The 25,489-nt window shown below is 38.3% G+C and overlaps 1 protein-coding gene across 3 annotated transcripts; it reads right to left on the reverse strand.

Moving 5' to 3' along the window:
* Positions 1–318: 318 nt before the first annotated feature.
* On the reverse strand, positions 319–25,220 carry LOC145451691 (transmembrane channel-like protein 7). Of its 3 annotated transcripts, none has more exons than XM_080329904.1 (20): positions 25,062–25,220; positions 24,668–24,734; positions 23,823–23,916; positions 22,949–23,073; positions 17,069–17,132; positions 16,905–16,986; positions 15,101–15,259; positions 13,701–13,786; positions 13,495–13,646; positions 11,446–11,593; positions 9,928–10,089; positions 9,197–9,360; positions 8,140–8,269; positions 7,575–7,672; positions 5,547–5,654; positions 5,144–5,350; positions 4,327–4,482; positions 3,829–3,907; positions 3,671–3,762; positions 319–2,054 (listed from the first exon to the last, which is right to left on the reverse strand). In XM_080329904.1, exons 1-20 carry the CDS (start codon positions 25,111–25,113, stop codon positions 1,943–1,945), a joined length of 2,337 nt encoding a protein of 778 aa, XP_080186030.1. In that variant the 5' UTR covers positions 25,114–25,220; the 3' UTR covers positions 319–1,942. The 3 variants fall into 3 exon arrangements, with proteins under 3 accessions (XP_080186030.1, XP_080186029.1, XP_080186031.1); XM_080329903.1 differs by lacking the exon at positions 5,547–5,654 and adding an exon at positions 6,813–6,920; XM_080329905.1 differs by lacking the exons at positions 5,547–5,654; positions 24,668–24,734 and adding an exon at positions 6,813–6,920 and having other exon boundaries at positions 25,062–25,172.
* Between the last annotated feature and the right edge of the window lie 269 nt (positions 25,221–25,489).

A 25,489-nucleotide genomic window follows, 5' to 3' on the forward strand; every position in this document is an offset into this window, starting at 1 on the left:
TATTCCGCCTGCAATGTCACATTGGGCACTATACTGATCTAAATCTATATATCGCCCGAGCTGTGACGTCGTAACCGCATCTTGTGACGCAACTCAAGTCTCTAATTTCGTAGTAATCAGTAATACTCGTTGATACTTGTTATACCAAGTTTGATATATTGAAAATGTTGCTGCAATGGCAATGGAACCGGGTGGGTCGAATCCAACCATCTCAAATTGCAACGTCTTTGTAAATTCGCGTTGGTTTACACCGACCGAATACAACTCACGGCTTCTGTTGACACTGCACCCCGGTCTGACAAAACCAACCAAATCCACTTAATCAGAAATTATTGTATATGATATCTCTAAATGTGAACAAGATAAGGCAATGAAAGTGTATCACAGCATGAATTTGAAAAGAATCAGGCACTAACGCAAGAGCGCAATGGCGGCTACATACATCTACTAACATAAAACTCTCTATACAGTACGCATGTGATAGAATCTTGAAGAAATAACATTGCAAATGAAATCGCCGTGCTGCGATACTACAGGCTGTTCTCCAGCATTAATACCGAAAATAAGATTAATAGTGAAATCGAGGAAATACATCAAAGCTTCCATTCATTAGTGAGTATTATAAAAAATGTATTGCTATGCATGCGCAATGCGCACACATGCGATCTACAATCGGCGGTCATCTTCATTCACTAAAAGAAGTTTGAAGCATTCAAAAATCGGGTTTATTCATCCGTTGGCACGAATGGGTCCTAGCGAAGCGAAGCGGAGATCGAAAATAGGGCCGATTTTCTCATAATACTAGCATAACAACGCCCAAGCAGTTTGAAGTTCATCTTGGGACTGAAGATTACTGAATTGCGGACATCATTACATCACAGTCAATAGCTTAACTGACCTGGAGCAGTCCATGAGCAAAACAGACAGGAATTGGTAGCTACAAACGACAAGAAATGTACAAAATGCATCGTTTCACGACTGAAGAATAGGCCGGCTACAGCGCAATAGTCTAAACATCAAAAAGCATCAATTCGCGACACGACCGCGATTAGCAATGAAGAAGCGGAACTTTTAACTACCGAGACGGCAAACGAAGGAACAGTGTGCAATACAGAAATACAGTGGCGGGCTAGCATACAATGGGACATTACAGTGAATAAGATCGCCGTTTTGCGATAATCACTCAACAGCTGATATTTAGGGCTGGGCGCAACGATTTGGGTACTGGAATTCGTATCAAGTATGAACTATAACGAGCCGAACAGTTAGAGAGTATGTACGACCCTCTCGACTTACAGTTCTTTTATCAACTAGAACTGCCGTTTGGATACTTCTTTCCTAAGCAGCATCGAATCCTTCAATCGCACCACAGCATACGTATTCTTGTAGACAATTCCGTGAGACAGTACTCAAGCGCCTTTGACACTAAGCTCTCTGACAGAGGCATGGAGGATGAGATGAAAAATTTCGATACGTAATTGGCATTGTTTACTCTGTGGTTGCAGAAAGGTCAAAGGAGATCAAAGCAGTCATGGTCGGTGCTCAAGCTGAAACAACGCCGTACAGTAGCTATAATGATTTCGAGGTAAGTGAAAAGTATGTATTCCGCCAAGTTTTGCCAAAAAATTGAAAATTGTCAAGGGAAAGCTGAAGTAGTCTGAGTAATTAATGCAAGTTCGCCAAATATACTTGAGTACTCCGAAAAAGAAGAGGTGCCTCGTTGCTGACCACCTGAGATAAAGATTACATGTCTATTTGAGATTTGCCAGTGGTTCATGCAGTGGTACTTGAAGCCTATTACTTGACTTGGAGTGGAACCGCTCAGGTACTCGATTTGCCCAGCCCTACTCATAATGCATACACGGAGCACTTGAAACCAGACTTGACTTGTGTGAGGAAACGGGTACTTCTGGAAAGGCGTCTGCAACTGTAGAACATAATGCTAAATTTCTGTTTGTCCGGGAAGGCTGGATTCGCTACTGCGCGCGTCTTCGTTCTCATACGTCATAGTGTTTCGGCCTCTGCTTGCGTCCGAGCGCCTTTCGCGTGAATTCCTGCAACGGAAGCAAAGAAAATGAAAATACGATTAATCAATGCTGGGGTGAAAGACAATTTCCCCCCTCACATTCAACGTTATCTATTTCCATACGTCACAATGGATCCGTGACCGGTGACTCATCTCAAATCTTCAAGTATTTCCTGCCACGTAAGCTGGTCGCTGAAGTAAGTTTTTCTAGGTTGTGTATTCAGACTAATTTCACTTCGACTTGAGTAGCTTATAGACAGAATTACATGCGTTTTACACTTTGGGTTTTGAGAATTAGAAAGTACTATTGTGAGGTTGCCAACCCGGCATTTTATAAACTGGCTTATTTGACTGGTATTGAAGTCCAAATGGAAAATCCAGTTTTATATCAACTATACACCTTCAAAGTACACTTTGCAATGATTTTTTTTATTGAAGCGGAACGCCACATGGATTTTTTCTATTTCAAAGTCCCCCCCCCAAAAAAAATTTATTTTTTCATCTATAGCTTTTTTACATTGAGTTTGAAGCGAAACAGTTAATTTATTTTAATTCCTTGGCCAATAATTGGTTAATTAGACATTTACATTGGCTCTCTAGCATCACTGAAGCGCAGAATATTGATTTTAAATATTTTCCACATGTGGCGCCACATGGTGACAGGAAAACTTTAAATCGCATTATCATATAAACCGCTGTTAACTTTTCAATTAACTTTCTTTTTATTGTGCAGATATATGTAATGACTCGAGTCATTTTCTCAAAATACAGAAATGACTCGAGACTCAGAAGGCCAAGATAGACATTTCATTGTAATTTCGAAGAATAGTTAAGTAACCACACTATTGGGATTTCGGCTATTGGAAAATTATGATATTATAAATGCGAACCATTCGATACCACCAAACAGAGTTAATAAAAGTGGGTTTAACAAAACTTCAACTGAAATCTGAGGAGTCAACACAATGACTTGGACTCGCTGTCATAGACTCGGGCTTGACTCAGTGATGAATTGAAAATGACTCGACTTAACGCGAGTCATAACTATAAAAGTGAGATTGACATGTGACTCGGAGCCTTGCGACATGGTAACGATCCTGGTAGATATTGGAAAATTCAGATCGTAAGATTACAACTGTCAAAAAATTTGCTCAACTATAATGGAATTAGCTGCGAGAAAATACATCTTGCCATTTTGAAAGTGACCCGATAACCGCTAATTGCATGCGACCCCTGCGACCAAATCTACTTTTTAAATTACTTACTTGAAAACTTTTCAGCCCTTTCATTTTCTACTTCCACTTCTAAACAATTACAAATCTACGGTGTCACTTCTACTTTTACTTGTTTAGCAATGCTAACTACTTTGACCAATTCTGAATACTAGTGTCAGCAAGAAAGTTCGGGACACACCCCACCTACTTGTTACACCAATAGTGATTTTTTTCCTGCTCAAAAGGCGAGACTTCTGATTACGATAGTGGAGCGGACTTTTACGGCAAAACATGTGCCAGAGCAATACAATCAACTCTTAGCTAACTTCCGCCAGTAAAACTGTCCACGAGATCATAGTAAACTTGCACGTAGTCCAACCAAAGCAGCATTTCAAAATATATCGAACCCAGTACTACATCCCGGGCTTACTTTGCGTGGTAATTCGTCGATTTGACTTGGCCTGACCCGGATGAATGCATATCGGTTAACCTTTTCATCAAAAATTGTTTGTCTCTCCCTTCCTGTCATGAAAAGGTGATTTGTCCTCTGTCAGTTCAATGATACGTGGATGTCACACGAAATCTTACCATAGCCAATTGGTCCTTCAGTAACTTTATCCTCTTCCTGTGGGCGGAATTCAGCGCGACGTAGTAGTAGAGAATAAGACTGCGGAAGAAGAGAGGGTTATGAGACGGACAAATACTGGGATTAGTAATGTTAAGGTACGCATTTGATATAAGTAAATGTATGTAGGGACAAGTTTTGAGCGCCACACCTCCGAATGCAAGTTTCAATCGAAGGTAATAAGGTATTTCTACTTTTGCGGAGTGCTCAAATAAATATGATTCGACTGCTTGTAGTAATTACTCAAGAGGTTTGGTTTATCAAACGAATTAACGATATTGCATCAAGTCCTACTTGTACATATTCAGTTACTGAAACAGAGGAGCTACTTAGTCGAATGATTAGTTTTATCAAACCGATGCACCTTGAACAACTATACTGTGCAGTGTACATGAATGATACAAGGTAAGTTGAACACTTATCATATTTGATGCAAGGTTATAAAAAGCAAGCAGCCTTACCACAGTATCACTCCGACGATGAAGGCGAATCCAGCCGATCCCAGGAAATGGAGAATGCTGCTCAGCCATCCGGGAAAGGTATTTATTGTTGCAGAGACAATGGAGAACATGGTGGCCAAGCCGCGGAACGGGCCGCAATACTGACTCGGAGGAATGCTAGAATTGAATGCAATATTATAACAAGTCATGATGAGCATCGGATTTCTCTTCTTGGTGAAATGCTGATACGTTGCTTTTCATGAACTACCATATACACACGCCAGTTGGGCTGGAACTCGGAGTTTCTTATTTTGTTGGAGTTTGATTGTAAATAATAAAGTTGATACAAATGTATTTCTCAAACTAATGCCATTATTCAGCACGTCCAATTGAAAAACATCATAATTTGATATCAGCAGGATAGATCAGCTTCATTGGCAAAATATGTTTTATCTGCGAAACAGATATGAGCTCGAAATTCTGACCATCGTGCGTATTTAGAAGGATTTTATCATTCAGGATTACGAAACATGAGAATATATTTTCATTACTTGTCACTTAGTCTAATAGATATTGGGAATTGTAAATCATTTAGTGTGAAAATTCGAACAGCAAGGTTGTGTTTCTTTCAATGACATTAACAGAACCAAAGGCATGACGGTTAAAGTTGAAGCGACGTAGATTCATTCTTAGACGCTGAAGAGATTTGGCTAGAATTGAGAAAACTAAAGTGATATATGGGGTAAGATGTGGAAGAACATTGAAATCAAAAGACAGCGGAGCAACTTCGAGTTTATTAATCAGAAATAGGTAAATTTACTTCAGTTTCGCTACTTACACAGCGAGGCTGACGCCGACAGGTATAGCAGCCACCACGAATCCGAACATCAATATAATGAAGAAGAACGTGCCGCCTCTCGACGCTCGGTAGGGTCGTTGATTCGGCTTGCAATTGTAAATCAGCGTCAGCTTTTTCAAGTAGAAGAATATGAAAAACTTGATCACCACAATCGCTGGCAGCAGCGGAGAATAGAAAGCGCCGATCCTACATAAAACGGCAAGGTATTAGCATAAACACTAAACAGCTATAAGACAAGACCCACTGAAAGAATGTAATCACACAAAACTCTTTACTGCGGCTGCTGTAAGCTTAATAGCTCTGCAATAACTATAACTTGCTCATGAATAATTTATCCACCATAATCTCATATACCGATCTGAGATGCTGGCTGTGATCTTACCACATCAGAGTCTGGGAATAGATCAAGCTGAGGAGACTGGAAGGTAGATGGAAGCTCTGGTGCCCGATAGACTTGTCCATCCCGAACTTGCCGAGGTCCACTAACAGTCTGCAAATAAGAGACTGCCTTTCTAAACTCTGCGCATTGAGCAATCTCAATACAGAACTTTAGCAAGAACGCTGATATACAAAGTAACTGTCGATGATTCTCGTATGGAATATCACAGCCTGACTATATAACACTGTCGTTGCTGGGTTGTGAGTATTTCCTGGGTTGACTCTGCACTGATTTGGTTCGAAGGGTCAAAGATTGTTCAGGTTAGTGGGCACAACCTCGCTATAAGACCATATACAACCAAACGATAATGAAATACATAGTATGGTACGGAAAATAGTGCCACAGTGAGATGTAATCTGAAAACACTCGTCCTATACAGCTAGGCGATTTTGCCACCAATCTGCCAAAATCCATTTGTGTGAGGCCTAATTTGAGGTTAGGTGGAATGAGCGTTGGATTGAAAATAATTTTACTGTAGCCTAAGTACTGCTTGGATTAGCACTTGAGTACTGGTAACCAGTGATACTACTAGTAATTCTCTACTGACAACTGCTTGCTATCATACTTTGAAGTGGTATCAGTCAGGAGTGAAAATTATGGGATACATTTATGACTATTTTGGTTGGTCTGTGCAGTATGATTTACTACATGTGATTTTCATAAGCTAGTCAACTATGAAAGTATTTTCAGGCGGATCCACATCCTTTGGTGTTGTAGAATTAATTCTGTATTTAAATCGATTACAAAGTCAAGCGTGGTTGTGGGCACAGTTAGGGTAAGCTACTTGATAACTGCACCCTATAAACACATCAGCCTGGTTCCATCATTCCACAAACATTCATTGGCACTTGAGATGCGTCAAGTGTACTTATAAATGCAGTATGGCGGAACAAAATCCCAAGAATTCCAGAGGTGGATCCAACTGAGCTACAGACTTCACTTCCCAATGTTGTAATCCGGGAAGGCCACTAAACCAACATAACAGTGACAATATTCCATTTCTCCCTTATCCTGTTGTACTAAAGACACTATCTCCATACTAGCAAAAAGACAAAGTCCCAACTAATCCTGGTAATGTGTGATCGAAAAATAAACAGTGCGGTCTAACCTCCTTTCATATCAAATCACTCTCTTCAGTGTACTGCTATTCTGAATTGCTTTTCTTGCCTCAGCAATTTAGCAAGAGAGTACAGATATGAGGAGACTCACCACATAACTGTCTGGGCGTACACAAGATCCAACACGTTGGATGGAATGTAAAATACTTGTAAACCAATCAGTCTGGACAGACCGCAGTCGCAACGATTCACAATTATCCTTTCATAAAAAAGAGAACGTGATGAGCCCCTATTCATCATGCTATGAAATTATTGTGTCGCTATATTCCATCAGCCAAAGAGGATTGTTTCAAACTATTTTGAGTAATGGAACGTTTTAACTATTTTCAAAATCTGGAGTAGCACCAACTACCAAACTATTTGAGATAAGCAATGAGCTATAACGACAATGTGAAACAGGTCTACATGATCTACTATTACTAACAACATGTTGATGTTAGGCTACACTGGGTAACATCAATTGCCTTGGGATATAGAATGAATTATAATTGCGTGGTCCTGATGTCGAGAGTGATAATTCCACAATTTCTTGAAATTTCAGCCTGGCGGCACACAAAAGATGTACACAATGAGCAGGTTTGGTAAAGATGAAGTTTTCAACGAACAGCATTTTTGTGAATATTAGCGAGAATTTACAGAGCAGGTATCTGGCTATTATATCCTTATATTGTAAACCGATAAATGATACAAAAAGCCTGGTGCACGATTTGGTCACACCATCACAACAATTTGAAGTGTCAAATCAAGTATTTTCAAGTACGTAACTTCCTGATGTCGAAATACACAGACAACAAACATGGGTGAGGGAATTTCGCCAATTTCTTGTATAAAAGACAGTTATTCGACATTTTACCTCCTTGGAAACTCCACAAACAAGGTCACGGCCAACACAATGAAGAAGTCAAGAATGGTAAGCTTGTACATTTCCTGTCCCATGTAGGTCTCCCAACACTGAAACAGGTAAAGTTTAAAGTCAAATTTATGGACACAGAAGTTTGAAGTGGATGATGAGTGATTGCAAATAAACAACAGGTTGTAGGTGACACTGGGGTGTTGAAGAGTTCTTGAAGCAGTTCTCCTATCTTAGAAAGACAACAGCCCATGTAATGAACACCTGCCGTTGCTAGCTATGCATAAATGTTATCCATTGTATGGATTAAGAGGTCTTCTTGGAGGTACAGAACTTCAATATAAAATTGAATAGTATATTCATATTGAAATGTACCCGAATATTTTCGGCTGACACTCGTCAGGGGTAATCGTCAGCAACTAGTAGAGAATCAGAAAGAACATTGTATATCAACAATCGTATCACAAAATATGAGGTCCCCCCCCTGACGAGTGTCATCCGAAAATATTCGGGTTCATTTCACTATGAAAATACTATTCAATTGGATTAAGAGGTGTAAGTGTCTTACCGGCATGCCATCGCAATAACCACAGGTATCAAGATACTGTGTGGTAATAAAGTCGTAGTCATTGCAGTTAATTTGGAAATATACCACGATGTAGAGAAACATGACGGACACCAGCCTCAGAATTACGGTTCTGCAATATAGAGAAAACTGATTATATCCAACGTGGATCTATCAGTCACCGGATGAAAAATGAAACTACTGAAATTTGTAGCCAATATAATCAAAAAAGTAGTTTGACCAGCAAATTGGAAAGTGAAAAATTTACACCAATACATAATATTCATTTTTCCTTTCACAACCCAGTTCGAAAGTGTGGAGTGTTGCCGGTAAATACAATTTCATGAAGGGCGTTATAAGAAGTTGTCAAAGATAATGCTGTGTTTTGTATGGGTATGATCCCTCCGCTTCAAATTACGTATCATAGGCTATTATGTAATGGACAATAACGGGTTCTAATATCCCCACCATGTAATATAGGCTACGTAATAGACAATGCTTACATAGGCTTAAAGTAATAACAGATGGTTGATACCAACACAGAATACAAATACTGAAATACTCCGTAATAGCACAAAATGGTCATGGATGGCCAAGCCGAGTAGCTCCTGCATTGAAATCTCAAAAAAGTTTGAAAATGCAACTTTTTGCAGTCTAATGCAGGTTACCCCGCATTATAGTTTGATAGAAATTTTCAGGTCGAATGCCCTTCCTCAAATATATCTTACCAGTGAGAAGCTGGGGCTTCATGACAGCTGCCAATACGGGTTAAACCCAGGTGTACAGATTTTGTGACCCGTTCTCCAGCCACTGACCTACTGCGACTTTTATAAGCAAAATAATGTATACATCTCGAAATTTTGACGGTGGTCATGGGTTTTAATTTAGCAAGAGAGTATACTGGACGTACGGCTTAAACCACTTTTTCAACCTTCTAAATCCAGACTGGTTTCCAGACTGGAATTGAATAGTTAACTCCCTTCTAAGTACAGAACTGTAAGCAAATGTAGCACTGCATGGTACCATCTCATAAACAAAAATGGCAACTCTTCAATATTACCTGACCAAAGTAAACTTCAACGCAAAGTCCGGAGAATAGTCCTCGTACTCCACCAAAATCCCAAACAGCAAAGGCGCCAAAAAGTTGGCAAAGGTGATCACGATAGACACCATGTACTGTACCAGCAAATCTACCACGGGTTGACTATCGAAAGTGGACGAATTCTGAATCACAAAACGGGATTAATGGCGAATGAGCGGTGATGATCTCACACCGATCTGTTTAAAGCAGTGGCCGGTCCGCCAAATATATTTCAGTTAATTATTCTCAATCGCAAAATATAAGGGATTGTTGAAGGCTTGTTCAGTTCATGAATTAGAGAAATAGAACACCAAATTATAAACTAATTTGGAAATTTAGAACGCTTTCTGATGTGATATAGCGTTCATGGTCTACTTTCAACTTATCTTATGTCACAAATCGCAATGGTACATGTGTTAGCCTATACCAAACTGTTTAAAACTAGCGTAAAACCAGCTTTACGACCAGAAAAATGTGAATGTTAAGAAAAAAATTGATGAAATTTAACAATACAATTGACGGATAATAGAATCCAGTAAACAGCAAAGTCGCAATTCATTCAGTTGCTGGTTTTAACATGACTTTGCGTTGCGGAAACGTCAATAGAAACAGGTGTAGTATCAGAAAGACAGCAAATTTCTCATTAAAGTAAAGTTTCAACGCTTTGTATTGAGCGGTGTACTTTTATCACAATTACATTTCGTCCTTACCCTCAATGCGTAATTGGCGGCCACATAAATCCCCGCCAGACTGCCGCCTAGTATCACGAAAACCAATAGGTTGATGATGAACCGTTTCGTGTAGAGCTTTGCTTTTTCCTTTCTTGAACGCGACCTTTGACGCAGCCGAGTACGCTGCTCTTCTAGATCTGCCTGGAAATTCGGTGATATTAAAACCAAAGATTGCCTGCGAGGCCGTAAAGCTGACAGTTGGTTATCAGACCAATTGATATCAGAGAAATGAGAATATGTCTCTTGACAACAAAAATAGAGACGGTCTCGAAGAGAAATAATAACTTAACGGAAGGAATGGTTTAAAATGAGCAGATAGCGGATTGCAACAAGGTACGTTACATTATAAACCTCATTTTGAACCTTTAACCATACCAGAGCACAAGAGATGAGTGTGGATCTGGAGATTTTGGTGGATTCTGATCAGATTTGGATCTATGATATTTAAAGCTGATTCGAATTAGGATTTGGACATTGAAATTGTAATCATTTTCAATTATCATGCGACTCTATCGCGAGGTTAAGTTTATGTAAAAAACGCCAGCCCTAAATAGGCTTTCTAGTAGTTGCAAGGGCAAGGGTTATGGCGAGAGACAGCTAGGTATGGGACGTACTCATAACAAAGCTGAATAGCCTGCCTTAATACCCTATCTTGGAGGTTTAGAACTGCAGTACCGGTATACAATTCAGCAATTTTCGAGAACTGTTCCTGACGATTCTCAGCCATTATTATTCGGGTTTATTTCAATACTCATAACAACTATTAGAGAATTACCATTGACGATTGTCACGGACATGTGTCAGCCAAAAATATTCAGGTTTATTTCAATATGAATATATTATTCTATTGTAACGCCAATTGCGTGAAGAAAAATTTTAATTCAAGTAACAAATATAGCATACGGTACGGATTAGTGATTTTACAGTTATTCTGACCATATTCTCAGCGGACTTGAACTTAGCTCAAACAACCTAAGTTAGAAGCCTATTTTGCGGACTGCACACCATTCAAAATTGTTACTTATTTGCAGAAACATTTGCTCCGCGGGACCGCACGATGCATGGCCCAGAGTTAAGTCATTACCGGAACTGGACTTGAATTTGGACATAATATATAATGATGATCTCATATTTGGACTTGAAACTCAAATCCGAAACATGATTTGCATTTTGAAAAACTTAGTTGGATTTAATCCACTCGTCACTCGAAAGCATAGACGTTGGGCATATTGGTCATTGAATTTCAAAACTACCAATATCCCTGCGATCTACATTGCTTTGGGAGTTGACAATTGTGACACTTTAATTAGTTCAGTTTCAGAAATCAAACACCTGATGAAGAAGCGGCGCTCCGAAAGCTCGTGTAACTGATAAAGTTATATTCATTAGCAAGTGGACGTTAAATAGGGTTTGAAAGCTACCAAGGTCTTACGTTTAAGTAATACATTGAAAACCGGAATCTTCTATAAAATGGTAATCATCAAATTTCCAGCTTACTTGCAACTCATTTTTGATGGTGAGATGTTTGAGTTCGGCTGCTTTTTGGTTGGTGATACAAAAATCCCAACCGGCAAATACTTGATTGCAATACTGAAAGTGACGATTCTCTCCGGAAAGCATAGCTTCCTTCACGCCAACTCCTGCCCTGTACAGGAAGTTACAGCGTGGTATCAGCAAGAGACATGCGCTGATGTTTGTTAAGAGATGACTGCCGGAACCAGTTCAGGAACTCGAACAGGAATTCGCAATGCATTGATCGTTATTGACGACCACGCCATTACGTCATAAACTTGCCGCTTCTCCAGCTCAGGGATATTTCGATGCATGATAAATGGTCTCAATCCTGGTTAGCATTTAATTTATGTCGTCGTTTAAGTAGGAAACAATTTGAAATAATTATAACCTACCAAATTGTGTTTATTTTTGTAATTGCAAATAAATTATTAGCAACTTTTCTGTACATTATCATTTCCCAAAAAATTATAATATTGCTAATTCCCTACTAACATATGTAGGCTATAGCCTATTGTACATTAGGGCTGTTCCAAAATCACTTTTTTTTCAAATTTTACAGGCAATTTGTGGCTCATTTCCGACCTATAGAGGCATTGTGGTAAGGGAAAATATTTTTTTATATGTATAATAAAAATATAACAGCCTATAAATTTTTTAAATATGTTACAACAAATTTGGCTCAATTCGAACCAGAACCGATTTTCTCTCACATCTATAGGTTGGAATTGAGACAAAATTGGTGTGCAGCGTTTTTTTTTTTCGGTAACCTAACAATTTTATCAAGTAGCCAGTAAAATTAGAAAAATACAGTTATTTTGAACAGCTCTAATGTAGTCTACATATACAAGCAGCATCAAGTAAAGAAATCTCTGTACTGAAATGCTGATGCTTCAATAATCCCGAGGTGGCCAGCAACTAAGTACTACTACCTTTTTGATCACATATATACTTCCACCTCTAATAAAGCCAAATTGATTACTTACACGTTTTAGATTTTGTTAGGTAAAAATTAGTAGGCATAAATATAATAGCTTCGACACACTGCCATGAGTGAAATTGTCATGACAACCCAGGCAGCCATACTGACCGTGAAAGATGGTGAAAGATTATTCTTTCCAAAATTTTACATCTTGAAAAGTTTTATGAGATCTAGCATTATATAGCACAGAATCCTACTTCTGAAGCAGAATCTTTCCTCCTTAGGTTGAAAATGTTAACCGACAACATTAAATGCTTGCCATTTTCAGCCTGTATCCATTATGACAGCAGGATTTAGCTGACATGATTAATAACCAATTTATGATTAGATGGATGGTTTCTGTACCGTAAACGCAAGGATAGCATTTGTGCGCACACAATGCCTTTTGTGCGTACGATTATCGTATGTCATGGCATATTACGGTTTCGATCAAATGTATCAGGTAGTACAGGTCACCCGATATTCAACTCTCTGACACAACTGATTGATAGTTCTTTAGTACAGGAAAGAAAATAACTGTGATCTGGATTGGCCTACACGTCATCAAATTGACCTCAAACACAACAATTACTGGTAGGCCTATCTATCTTTTGTCACTCCACACTACACTTGTAACAAAAACTCCACATATCGCCGACAAGTCCAAGCCTTGCAACGCAAATTAACATCCTAAGATTCTATGTGAATAGCGTAAAACGTGTAAACAACAGGGATGGATATTGGAGAAATTGAATGACGGAGCTACTACATCTCAAAACATAGACACAATTTTAAAGTTTTAAGAGTAGGGCCTACTGAAATCTCAAAGAGCATGTAATAGGTGCTTAAATGTGTCAAAAATGACAGTGTATGCCGGTATGAGCTTTGTTATAAGATGTTATGCAGGTATCAAACATGCTTCATTGCAACAGGAATATTATGGATAGGTTAGGTTCGGTTATCATAACAGGTCACTAGGCTATTGTCAGCAGGCTGTAAAAATGTGACCAACGAATTCAAGATAACAGTTTTTAATCAGCCCCGCAGTCAAGCAATGAATAAACAACACTCACCTTCTCACAATCAACGCCAAGCTCAAGAAGAAATAAGAAAATGCAATCAATACATAAGCGAGAGGGATATTGTACTCGAAGTTGCTGGTGGCAATGGAATTAACCGTGTTCTCATAGTAACCATAGAAAAGCAAAGTGTTCTCCATAAATCCCTGTTAAAATCATCCATAAATGCTCTGATAAAACGTGTATCGCAAGGAGCATACCTGGCCAGTGAACCACCATATGATGTATTGCTGGAATGGTTGCACAGCCGATGCGTCGTATGGATCGTATTCGCACTGCTCAGTGCCTGTGTCGAAATGAAAGAGAAACAATACATTTCAACAGGGGCGGGCAACCTTTCCGAACATAGGTAAGGATACGGAAAATGGAGCCAGGCCAGCAGCTATACAAAGATAATTACATGAAAACATTTGAAATGGGCAAGTTATTTTACTCAATATACAGATGCCACGGATCCACTGTTAGATGGTGAAGCATAGGCCCTAGGTATCGGCACAATGGCACAATGTTCAATTACAGACTTACGATTCAACAGTGCACTCCGCCTCAATGAGCTAATTTGAATGCTTGGCATACTAGGATGCTTTTTAAATACAATATCTCTATGTAAAAATTTATCATTTCCGAATTGAAAAATCACAGATGCACAGTTAATCCTAATATGTCGAAAATCCATGGTGCCGGTATCGCGTAGATGTGGTTGAAGTAATCAGAATTGCTACAGGAGTAAAAGTAACGCCATTAATTGCTACCCAATTACAAGTGGAACAAGTAGCAATTTCCAAGACATAAAAACACCATTTTGCTAAGGGGTCGCAATTCAGGGTTGTAATGACTCAAATCACATTTATTTCGACTCGAGACAATTTGTGTATTGACTCCACTTGTACTCGAGTCAATAATCATGACTCGAGACTAGTACAGCCAAGACAGATATTTCATTGTAACTTCGAAGAATAGTAAAGTTACCGTTATTGGTATTTCGTCTACCAGTCCCGATACTTGGAAATAGGGCCAGAAACTGTTAGGACTGAGAAAAACTACAATACCGGTATTATGAATGTGAGCCATTCTATATCACCCGAGCAGAGTTGAACTCAAAACCGAACAGTGAACTGACTTGGATTCGGACTCGGTGGTGAATTGAAAATGACTTGACTTGACTCGAGTCAAAAGCATAAAAGTGAGATTGATTGTGACTCGGAACCTTGTAACTTGGTTACAACCCTGGGTCGCATACTTTTTGCAGATAATCTGAGGTGGGTACTTCCAATATTGCATGATGTATCTTCGCGACTAATGCAAAATATCTAATGGCAATACAAATAGGTAACATCTTTGAAAATACATTCGGCTACCGGTAACATGATATGAGGGCTATTTCTTGCGCGTCTTATGACAATTTCACTGATCCGGGTGATGCAAACTTATTCCAAAACTATATGATGGTTTTCATGTAATCCAAACTGTAAGGAGTAAGTAGTTTTGCATAAAAACGGTTTAAGTAGAAGTAGAAGTACTTGATTACTGCGAAAAAGTAGGGTTACTGACCACCTGTGGTCACCGACCCTTGCATACCAACATCAGTGAGGTTACTTACTGTTAGAAGTGCTATTCGTGGATGAGGATGAATCGACGTGTTCGAAAATTATCGTAGGCACGCAAATGAAGAAGAAAACAAGCGTAAATATGTACACGTTGAGTAAAAAAAGCCAGCGCAGGAACGCAAAGTACGAGCGTATCCCATTTCCGAAGCGCCCTGAAATTCACGAGCAGCAATAAGCGGAAATTCTTCGAGTAGTAACGAGTATGGTCGAGTATAGACTGATTCAAGCACCGGTAATAAGTCTCGAGTTGAGTATTTAGGTCACATTCATTAAGATGGCATACAAAAAAGCGAATTTCAATGTTCAAAATTTGCATCTTTCACACAATTAGAATGAAAATAATGCGAGTTAGGTTCACCAAATTGAGTATTTTCATATTTGTTAGCCATAACGTTGACTAAAGCGCATCGTCATAATGTCGCTACAGGAAATGGTCGTTACTGTGAGCATACGGATCCTCATACTATATGTCATCAGTACAGTATTAAAACGGGTGTCGGTCTCATGGTATGATAAAAGTGTCGAAATGATAATTCCTGTTGAATACACCTTCGTCATTAGATGCCTGTAGTTTTGCTACTTGAAAAATCACACTCTTACTGCTCGATTGGAATCATTGTCGCCAATGCTAGTAAAAAGTTTACGATATAATGAAAAGGCAAAGTAGACTGATGGCGATACTGGAACCAATGTACTATATGTGGCCTTATGTACAAACAAGTATCAGATAGATACTTTAGAATTAGGAGTAAAGAGTCTTTTAAATGTGCAAGGGCTGAATGGTTGTTGGTTGCGATGTATTCACAACTTTTTTTATTCCTTTGACCATAGTTATTTAGAGTTCATCACCCCAAAAACTAGCGAACTATGCAATTATTGACCGGTTTAATATGCCGTCAGTGCTAAAAATAAGTCGATTTCCAGAGAAACCACAAAACTAGTTCCAATGACACTAACATTCGTGAATGATGTCTATTTACATTGTCAATATGCCGAATAGTGTCCATGGTCTGTTATTCATAATGAAGATGACAGTGTACTCCATTGTGTTCCGAGTTTGAACAATTCACCCGTTCAATTGATAAGCGCATTGGTTCAATACTTTATGCTCAAACTCATGAAAGTCATATTTGTAACGACAACCCTATTAAGGGTAAGGTTTTCAAAACTGTGTCAGTGTGTATCTTTCACCAAGAATGGGGTTCTGGTAGTTTACCGGATATATATGCCATCGTAAAATAACAATATTTAGCCCAATTAACATTGAACATGAATACAACCAGTCAAGCCAAGCAGTAATTGAGGTTTATGCCCAATACAACTGGTTAATCGATGTTAAACATCCGCTAATTAAAATTCCTAAGGTGCTCTCACCGTCTCAGAGTAATTCTACTGTGTTGTTTGCGATTCACTTGATTTGAAATGACACAGGTTCGTAATTTAGAACAAAATAAAACATTGCATTGTTCGAGTCATGTCAAGTAGTCTATCAGAGCCATAACAAAGTACACACAGGTATAAATATGGTAGGCTCACTTTTCTGTTATTTGATCCATATTTCAAACCATTTAAACTGCAAAGAACAGACTTGTCATTATAAATATAATATCATGAAGCCATTAATAAGGCAGAATATTAAAATTATATCGACTGAATTGCAATTAAAAATCCAAAGGAAATATATATGAGCATATGATACATTTAGTGGAGGCGCAATGTTATGCATGTGTTGAGTAACCACTGTAGGCCATCTATGGCAGAGCATATGCAGTGATATGGTAATAAAACAACATCCACCTTCGATTTCATGAATTGATGAGCGCCAAAGCTCACAAACTCTTATTGTTTCTGCCGCATTTTCTTTGAATCTCTTCCACCTCTGAAAACAAGGTGACCGTGGTGAAGTGTGGTGTGATCCACTGCGGTATTGTACACTTCAGATATAACAAAACAAAGCTAACCTGTCCACTTTTCCTTTGCCAGGTCGATCTCGTACTGTATTCATTATATTGTAGGAGACGTTTCCTGAAAATGTGAGGGTGCAATATTTTCAATCACAACAAGGCATCACACAGATTATTATCTCCCATGATATGTGAAAACAATGAGTAGCCCAAGTAAGTAAACAATGACACACAATAGCTCGGTGCACCAGGGCTCAGCGTCATATGACGTAATATGATGGAGTATTGTTAAAAGGAGAAATTACGTCATATAGTTGACCAATGCACGGACTTGCGTGATCAGGATGACCATAATTTATATCAGAAGACACCTTATCTTCGACCACAATGTTTATTTTATAATATATGATTGGGCTAGCTCTTTTGGGTTTATGAGAAAAGATCGAATATAAAATAATGAATGTAACATGCAACATATACCACTAACCCATCGCCATACGATGGCTATGAGTTGAACAGTTTCAACTACTATACAGGTATCAGAGCGTTACAACAGATAATCATTGGCCTGAATGAGATGTCTACCCCTTATTACAGAAAAATTGTAATTTGGATGTGTTATAAAGAATTTGTGCTGTGTTAACTGCTACCTATACGATAAGGAACATGGATAGTCATAAAATGTAGGATCGTATGGACTGCATCATTTCCTCAGTAAAGCATGGGTTATTTCAATGGTATTATTGTGTTTCAACGTCTTAATATACCTGAGTTGTTGAAAATGAAATCGACACTCTGCTGATATTAGTTTTATACGCTGCATTGAACAACAATGGCAATCTAAATTGGTTCTCAAGCATTTCCCAGGCAATACTGCCCAGTTAATGTTACATTTGTAAGCCTATATTTACTTCATAAGATTGTGATATAATTTTTTACCATCGCGCTAGTAAACTTTTGCCATGCCTGCATTTTTTGGTGGCTACACGAATGCTAGAGGGAAACAGACTTTCAAAGGCTGATGCCTGCAAACAAGTCACAGAAACATGACAGTTGTCAACCTTGGAATATGAACCTCTTATGAAAGTAGCCTAACTATCCTTCCCAGGGTACCACAAATTGAAGCTGAAGCAGGATGCACAATGCCCAAGTCAAAGTGATGGAATATACTACGAATCATCTTGAATAGCTATTGAATGATTACTTTACCTGGACTTATCCTGCTGACAATAATATCCCCATTCAAATCATTCTAGAGGCGTACATTTTCACTGTATTCGATCACCATTTTGAAATGCGGAATATAAAATTGTCTGTTATTTCTGTTTGTTTGATACTGGTACTTGTGTCGCAGAATGTTTAGTACGTTGACACAAAAATATTATATATAGTTCCAACGATCTAGGTGTTTAAATATAGTACAGTTGAGATCATAAAGTTTAAATCACGAGAATAAAATTGAACAATGCCTCAATAAAAGCTGAATAATAGCCTCAGTTCATTTAACAAAAGGGAAGTTGATATGACAAAAGAAGATATGACAAAAGAAAGCACTAGTCCTGAATATAATTCCATGATTTAAAAAAAGGGCATAAACAGTTGTTTGCAGTGATGACGTTGGTAGTGGTGCACTTCATACAGAGATGCAGTGTAAAGAAACTCAACAATGGGAACAAAAGGCTATTTAATCTTGCGAAATCATGTTGTTACCCCTGTTGTAGTTACCCAGCCATAGCACCATATAATGGAAGAATAGAAAATTTATTAATCGATTCATAAGGCTCGATGAAAATAATGAGGATATCAAAATCATAGCCTAGCGTACCGGTACATAGGCTGAGATACTTGTAGGGTAGTCCAACTAGTAGGCAACCACAATTACCGTATGTCTGCATTTTCGTATCTTACAGGGAGAATTTTGATATTTCTGAAATTGCACATTGAAATTGACTTGTGTGTTATATGTTAGGCTTACATGGGGCTTATATATAGAGGCATACATGTCGTCTTTAAGGAGGATTTGCTCTCTTTTCCCAAGAAAATGAATGCCCCCGCCCCTCGGCCGCCCCAAAATGCCCAAATGTCTCTTTGTTCGCATTTCGAGTCAGTTGCGTATACAAGACCCAAAAAAATTACTGCAGCCATGAAACATGCTGAATTGCTGGTTTCAAAAAGGTTTTCCAAGAAATTGCCCAACCAGCTCTACCTGCTTGATTGTTGTTGCAAACATCTTTTCGACGGTGACTGTAACATTTGGTCATTTCTACATACAAGGATCTGTCACAAGTTCAAAATTAACATGCCGATTGGTTGTGACAGTTTTGAGTATCCTGATTGCTGTATGTAATTTCAATGACATTTCCTGTAAATAATTTCAGGCACTCGTTTAAAATGATCATTCCTACTGGCCAAAGTTATGGGAACTGCAAAGTAGGCCTACTCATGGACCGAGTCTGAAAAATATATTTTATTTGCTGTTTTTGTTGGTTTGCAGAATAATTTTGGGCTCTAAATACTGTATAATACCATACTGCATTTCTTAGGTTACCACCTGCTTCGGCGCTTTGTAACCCCAAGGAGTCCGCAGACAAGAATCAAATCAACCACAAGAATAAAAAATTAGCGCCAATTGTACCAAAACTTTGGATGGCTTGGATGCCTCACAGTAAAAATTGCAGATGTTGTGTTCACCATTTTATATTCCTCAATCAAGACTATATGTTCCAAGTGACATTGTTACAGCATAAAAATGTGCCCTATATGAATTTCATATAGGATACCTACACAAAATAAATTGAATTTGTGATCCCACTTCAATGTCCATGTCTTAATAACACGCTAAGTGTAGTCACGGTAGAGTAAGCCCCAATGCCCAACAAATTAGTTTGTCTTTACCACAAGTTCATTTTTTTAAAGATTATCCTGTATTGACAGCTTGCTGATTACGGGCAATAAAACACTCGTTGATAGGAGATTAATTTTTTAACCCTTACGAGGTGGGCGTATCATATATGATATGGCATGTCTCCAACACCGATTTCTCCATGTTGACACGCCCTAGACATCGGGTACTACGTTTTTTGAAAAGCTGAGACTGTTCCGGTGTATTTGGTACCTTACTCAAAAATTTTGGTTTGTAAAAATAAACAAAAAATTAAAAATTAAATAAAATATGGTTATCACCTAAAATTTCCGGATATTTTCCGAGTGGGAAATACTGTCGGAAAATCTGCCAGAACATCAGAAGTTGACATGTACGGTTTTCTGTGTAAATTTTCACCGTTTCAAACATCAAAACGTTTTCTGGAGAGTTTTCTGAGGGGGATTTGTAAATTTTGGTCACCCTTCAGTGATTTTCAAGATCTAAGTCAAGTTCAAGTGCAAATTCAGTCGGCATATGAGTCATAAACAGGTTTACTATGCCTGCAAATGGTTGGATATGACAAAAGAAAGCATATCGCGTTGTTTTATGCCATAAAACGGACTGTAGGGGCCGATTGAGTCTTCATCATGAACTTGACCTCGATGACCACTCAATGACCACGCCCATTTGTAAATTTTATATGTATTTTCCATTTTTCGATATCTGACGAACCGCGCGGTTTACAACCATGGTTGACGGCTTGTTTGAAACCAGGCAACAGTGGCTACACATGGAAAATTGAGAGATAGAGAGATTTTTTTGGGGGAAAAGCTTGTTTATTTAAACTTATTAAAAAACCTCAGACATGTCATGGGGTGTCGATCAAGGGTGGAATCGGTAGAGGGCTATACTCCGCCCACTTTTAAACTGGAACGGCCCAGATTCAAGACCTGGTGGGGTCACGGTGAGAATTTGAAAAGTGAAGGTCAATTCTGCAAAATATGGCCCCACCTCGTAAGGGTTAAAAGGCGAGTGGACAAGTGCTGAACAATGTGTGGTACATATGAATAAACGAGATGAACACAGGCTGCATTATCACCGCCAAGCCACTCAAAACTTTACTTACTTGAACTACTCGAGTGGTGATGTGATTAGATTATTTCCACTTCTACTTAATATATGTTTGGTTAAAACTATTTACTTTCTGCACTTTAAATTCGGAAATGTTTGGGACAGTGTTTGCATAACTTTTTTGAATGAACATATGAAAACATCTGGGCGAAATAGCCCCATGTCATTGTCAGTGTCATTATTAGGGCGATTTTTTTGACATTGTGAAAAAAAATTCAAAGTTGTAGCGTCAGATCAAAATATTGTTCACAAAGTCAAAATTCTTTTTGCAACCTGCATTTCGCTTGTATGGTAGATGTTCGCACTGCCTGTGAACTTATCATTTGACATTTGACATCTTGTAGCCTACTTTACAGGCCTATCGTTGTAGATGGTCCATTGTGCTCATTGTGAATCATAACCGGTGAAATGAACCAAATAGGTTGACATGGTGTTATGCTTAACGTACCGCAATATCCTTGAAGCAAGACTGTGCGAGCATTGGTTCTTATATCAAGAAGCTTCGTAAGGACAGACAGTTCTAACCAGAAATCAAGATAAGTAGTATAATTCTAACATTATGTGTGAAAACGCCTAATTTACTTAAACGAGGGCAAAATTTTGAGCAAGATTCTGTTTTTTAATGTAAAAAATTATCAAAATTTTAATTTTTAGGACAAAATCTTCTGCTTTTTAGGTAAAGAGATCGCCCTAGTCATTGTTCATTTTGCGTTAGTTGCAATTTCAAACTTAGCCACCTGCGATCAACTGCCAAAAGTATACAAATACCTTACCCCTAACTGTAATTGAATAAAATTTATGGCGACACTTCTATTTCTCCCCGAGTATCAACAAGGGTTACTTTACCCACCTGTGGTATCCCCAAGTTGAGATTTGAGACATATCTGTGACAACCATAACAGAAGCAAAACATTGAGTATATCAGAAAATGTGCTCGTTGTAACCCATCATAGTCCAAGACATAACACCACCATATTATATTGTCCTCTGGGGCTGTCTATACCGCTAATAAATGTCACTCAAGTTACCACCTATCCATTGGTTGTTGGTTTGTGACACAATAATATAACAACACATATTCATTAATGGTAAATATCTGAATTTTACCTCAGATACATTAAAAAATTACTTGTGAGTAAATGTTGTTAATAATGGCACAAAATATTTTAAGACATTATACGATAAATAATGTGGGATTATTATTTTACTAATAATGCCCTTTTGCCCAAAATCAGTACACAAGGCAAGGTCTAACCAGGCAATTTTAGAAAAAAAGCACTGCATTTTAGCTCGAGTCTCACAGTCACAATGACTATATAAGTGGTTGCATATTTACCACTGATTTACTGACAAGTTTGCTATAGCATCTTGCATTTTTAGGAATCATAACTTCCGCAAAAAATGTAATTCTGTTGTTGTTGTTGTCAGCAGCACCAACGCGGTGCATGTGTGTAGTGTTTATCACCTTATCTTATCGGTGCCATTTTAAGATTAATGTTTCCTTGATCTTCAATGCGTTTTGACCCCTTTTCAGCAAAAAAAGTCTTAAGATTACTTGTTGGGTATATAGCCTATAGGTATGGTACCCATATAAGTCATTACCATAGTAATATTAACTAGTGACAGACAACTTATGCAGCGTGACACAAAATAACAATAACAAATCGTATTTGCTGCGCACATTCCTATACCGTAAACAAGGTCATTAGCCACAGCTTGCAAAGCAGTGATTGAAATTGTCAATTCCAGTCTAAGGTCCAAACCACTGAAGAACATTAACACTGATCTGGTCTTATGCCTTAAATTGTACATAAAATAATATAAAATATGAGTTAAAATGGTGTATGGTTGATTATAATCAAATTATTTTTGATGGCTTACCCATTTTAATGCTTGGACGTGACAGAAATGAAAAAACTCCGAAATGAATAACAGGTCATCACCTTAACTCTTTCTTCCTGTGCATTGGGTATGGCAACTCCTTGAGTGTTTCGATATCTAAATCCTCCAAGTCGTCTTCCGCCATTGCGACAGATCGTTCGGCGTTCAAATCTGACAGTTCCACCCCCTGACAACAGAGAATAAAGCTTATGGCACATGCGACACGTCCTTATGAAGTAGTATAAAAAAGATTGAGTCCCCAAAGTATTGTAATCGCTTTCAGTGTTAAGCTAGGCAAACACGGGCAAGAAATGGTTGCTAAGTCAACGCTGAGAGTGAATGGGTAAGTATATTATGTCGGTCATATATCAATATTAAATTAGTCCATTCACTACTACTGTTGCTTGAATCTAAAGAGCTATGAACAAAAGTAGTCAAATTAATAATATAAGGTAAATTTCCACCAAGTACAAGTAGAAGAAATGTCTTCAAAGACATGACAAATGAAGGTCTGAGAATTAGACAAGTCGGCCAATTTTCGAAAATATATTCATTACCGGTACCGCAATACCGCAGTACTGGGATTATAGTTCCACACATAAAGATAACGAAATCATACTTCAAACCTATATTTTCCTTAACCAAATACAGAATCTAAAACGCATGAAACCAAAACAACACACACCGTACATATAGGCCTAAACATGCGGTATAAAACATAAACAATGCTTTATCGCCTTATCAGTACCGGTGATATGATCATGACGATTTTCGTGTCAAACGGAACCATAGTAACTGGTTATTTAAACAAAATGAAGTCATAAACCAACTGCTGACTAATTAGATTAAATTAATACAAAAATACTGCATTAATGACCTCTTCAGTTATGGATGGCATATACGCATTCAAGCGTTTACTTAGGCCTATGTACGTACAACTTGACTGATGGAGGATCGTGCTATTCCCGATTTTTTCCTAGATTTCTTCTTGGTTTTTCTATGATGTGAATGGGGTCTTCCCGCACGTACACTGCAAATAAAGCGTTGAATGACATGGTTATATGGATGCATAAACTTGCTATATCATCGAGATAGCTATAACAAGCAAACGTTACCAAGCAGGATACTTTATCAGTGGGGCCTGGCAAAATAGAGTAGGCCTACCTCAGTGATTCGATTCAGACTTGAGTATTTCAGTATGATGTCATAACAGACTTGAAAAGTGTTCAAATATGTACCTCTAACTAAATAATGACAGTTCTACTTATTCACAATACAATTTGAAATTTGTTGCAACTATGAAAATATTACCATGTAGCCATCTGAAACATTAGGTCGATCACCACTACACAGAAATGGTCTTCCATTAAAGTGAGTAGCCTTATGCTCCTTACCTTGCATCGAAACTTACGGTTTGGGCAGTGGTAAGAAATAGTTACATCAAAATTCTTGATCATGAAATAACAAGGGTTGCATAATTACGGTAGTCAAATTGTTAATCCCAGTCCCATTTGTGACATCAACAATACGGCAGAGTAGATAATCGGATAATATTTACGTAGTTTTCTAGATCGGTTTGCCAGGGTATTTAGTACCATGACATAAGTTGATGGTTGATAAATTACTATAATACAGTTCGTTTATTTACCAACATGTTCAATCCACCATGGTTTGACTATACCGTGTAGCCGATTTGAATTTGGTCTTGGTGAGTCAATTGCCAGCAACACCAGAATGTGAAAAATGCACTATAGGCCTATACTATAAATAAGCACACTTACCTTGGCAGAGCCGATTCCATGGCCTTTGCTCGTTCTACTTCAGTCATATTTGCAAACTTTGAGCTGCCTGTCGAACAGTAGTTCAATTCATTAAGAATTTGATGAGTTGTTCAAAACACCACAAGTCCACAAGTATTGGTATAGGCTATACTACAGCATTGCCTACCTAAAATAACAAACTTTTGAGAGAATTCTTTTTGTCAATACATTTTACTTTAGACAATATGGTTTCTATAGAGCGAATGAAGCCTGCCACCTACGTTCATCGTTCACATACGCGGGTAGCGAAGGAGAATGGTGTGTGTCATAACTCATAATGACAGTAGTGCCGTGTGAGGTGAGTCAATATTTATTATCATACAGGCAAACGTAGTTCCGGCTGTACAAATCTCACCTTGGTGTTTATTTATCCACTCGTCGTCGTACGGGCTTGGACTCCACGACATTTTGAATATCTTCACGTACCTACAGCACTGTCCATACGAATTTGATAGATGCGACAGATTCGCACGCAAAATCTCAGAAATTTGCACCTATTACGTGAACTTTAAAACCATTGGATACATGACAACAACTCTGTGACGACAGCTAGCGACGACAATAAAATTCGGTATTTGGGATTTGGGATTTCATGATCTTCTGCACGGATAATGTCCATTGTCACAAGATGGCTTCGTCACATTCTCTCTTCACTTCAAGAAATGTTCCCTTCTATATACTTTTTCTTCATTTTACTAGGATTACACATGTCCTCCTTCAGGAGGATTTGTGTCCTGCTATTTCAGGAAATCGAAAATGTCCTCCGATGATGCCTAAATGTCC

This window comes from Botryllus schlosseri, chromosome 12, assembly GCF_051294905.1.
Source record: "Botryllus schlosseri isolate E-star chromosome 12, Bs_hap1, whole genome shotgun sequence".
Classification (NCBI taxonomy): domain Eukaryota; kingdom Metazoa; phylum Chordata; class Ascidiacea; order Stolidobranchia; family Styelidae; genus Botryllus; species Botryllus schlosseri.

Bases quoted from the DNA above. Each gene is read 5' to 3' on its own strand.
- LOC145451691 (XM_080329904.1), bottom strand. From the start codon at position 25,113: ATGTCGTGGAGTCCAAGCCCGTACGACGACGAGTGGATAAATAAACAC. The intron at 4,483-5,143 runs GTAAGTAGCGAA...ATTCAATTCTAG, and splicing joins GTCGGCGTCAGCCTCGCTGT to CATTCCTCCGAGTCAGTATT. The intron at 2,055-3,670 runs GTAAGCCCGGGA...CTTCCGTTGCAG, and splicing joins TCGACGAATTACCACGCAAA to GAATTCACGCGAAAGGCGCT.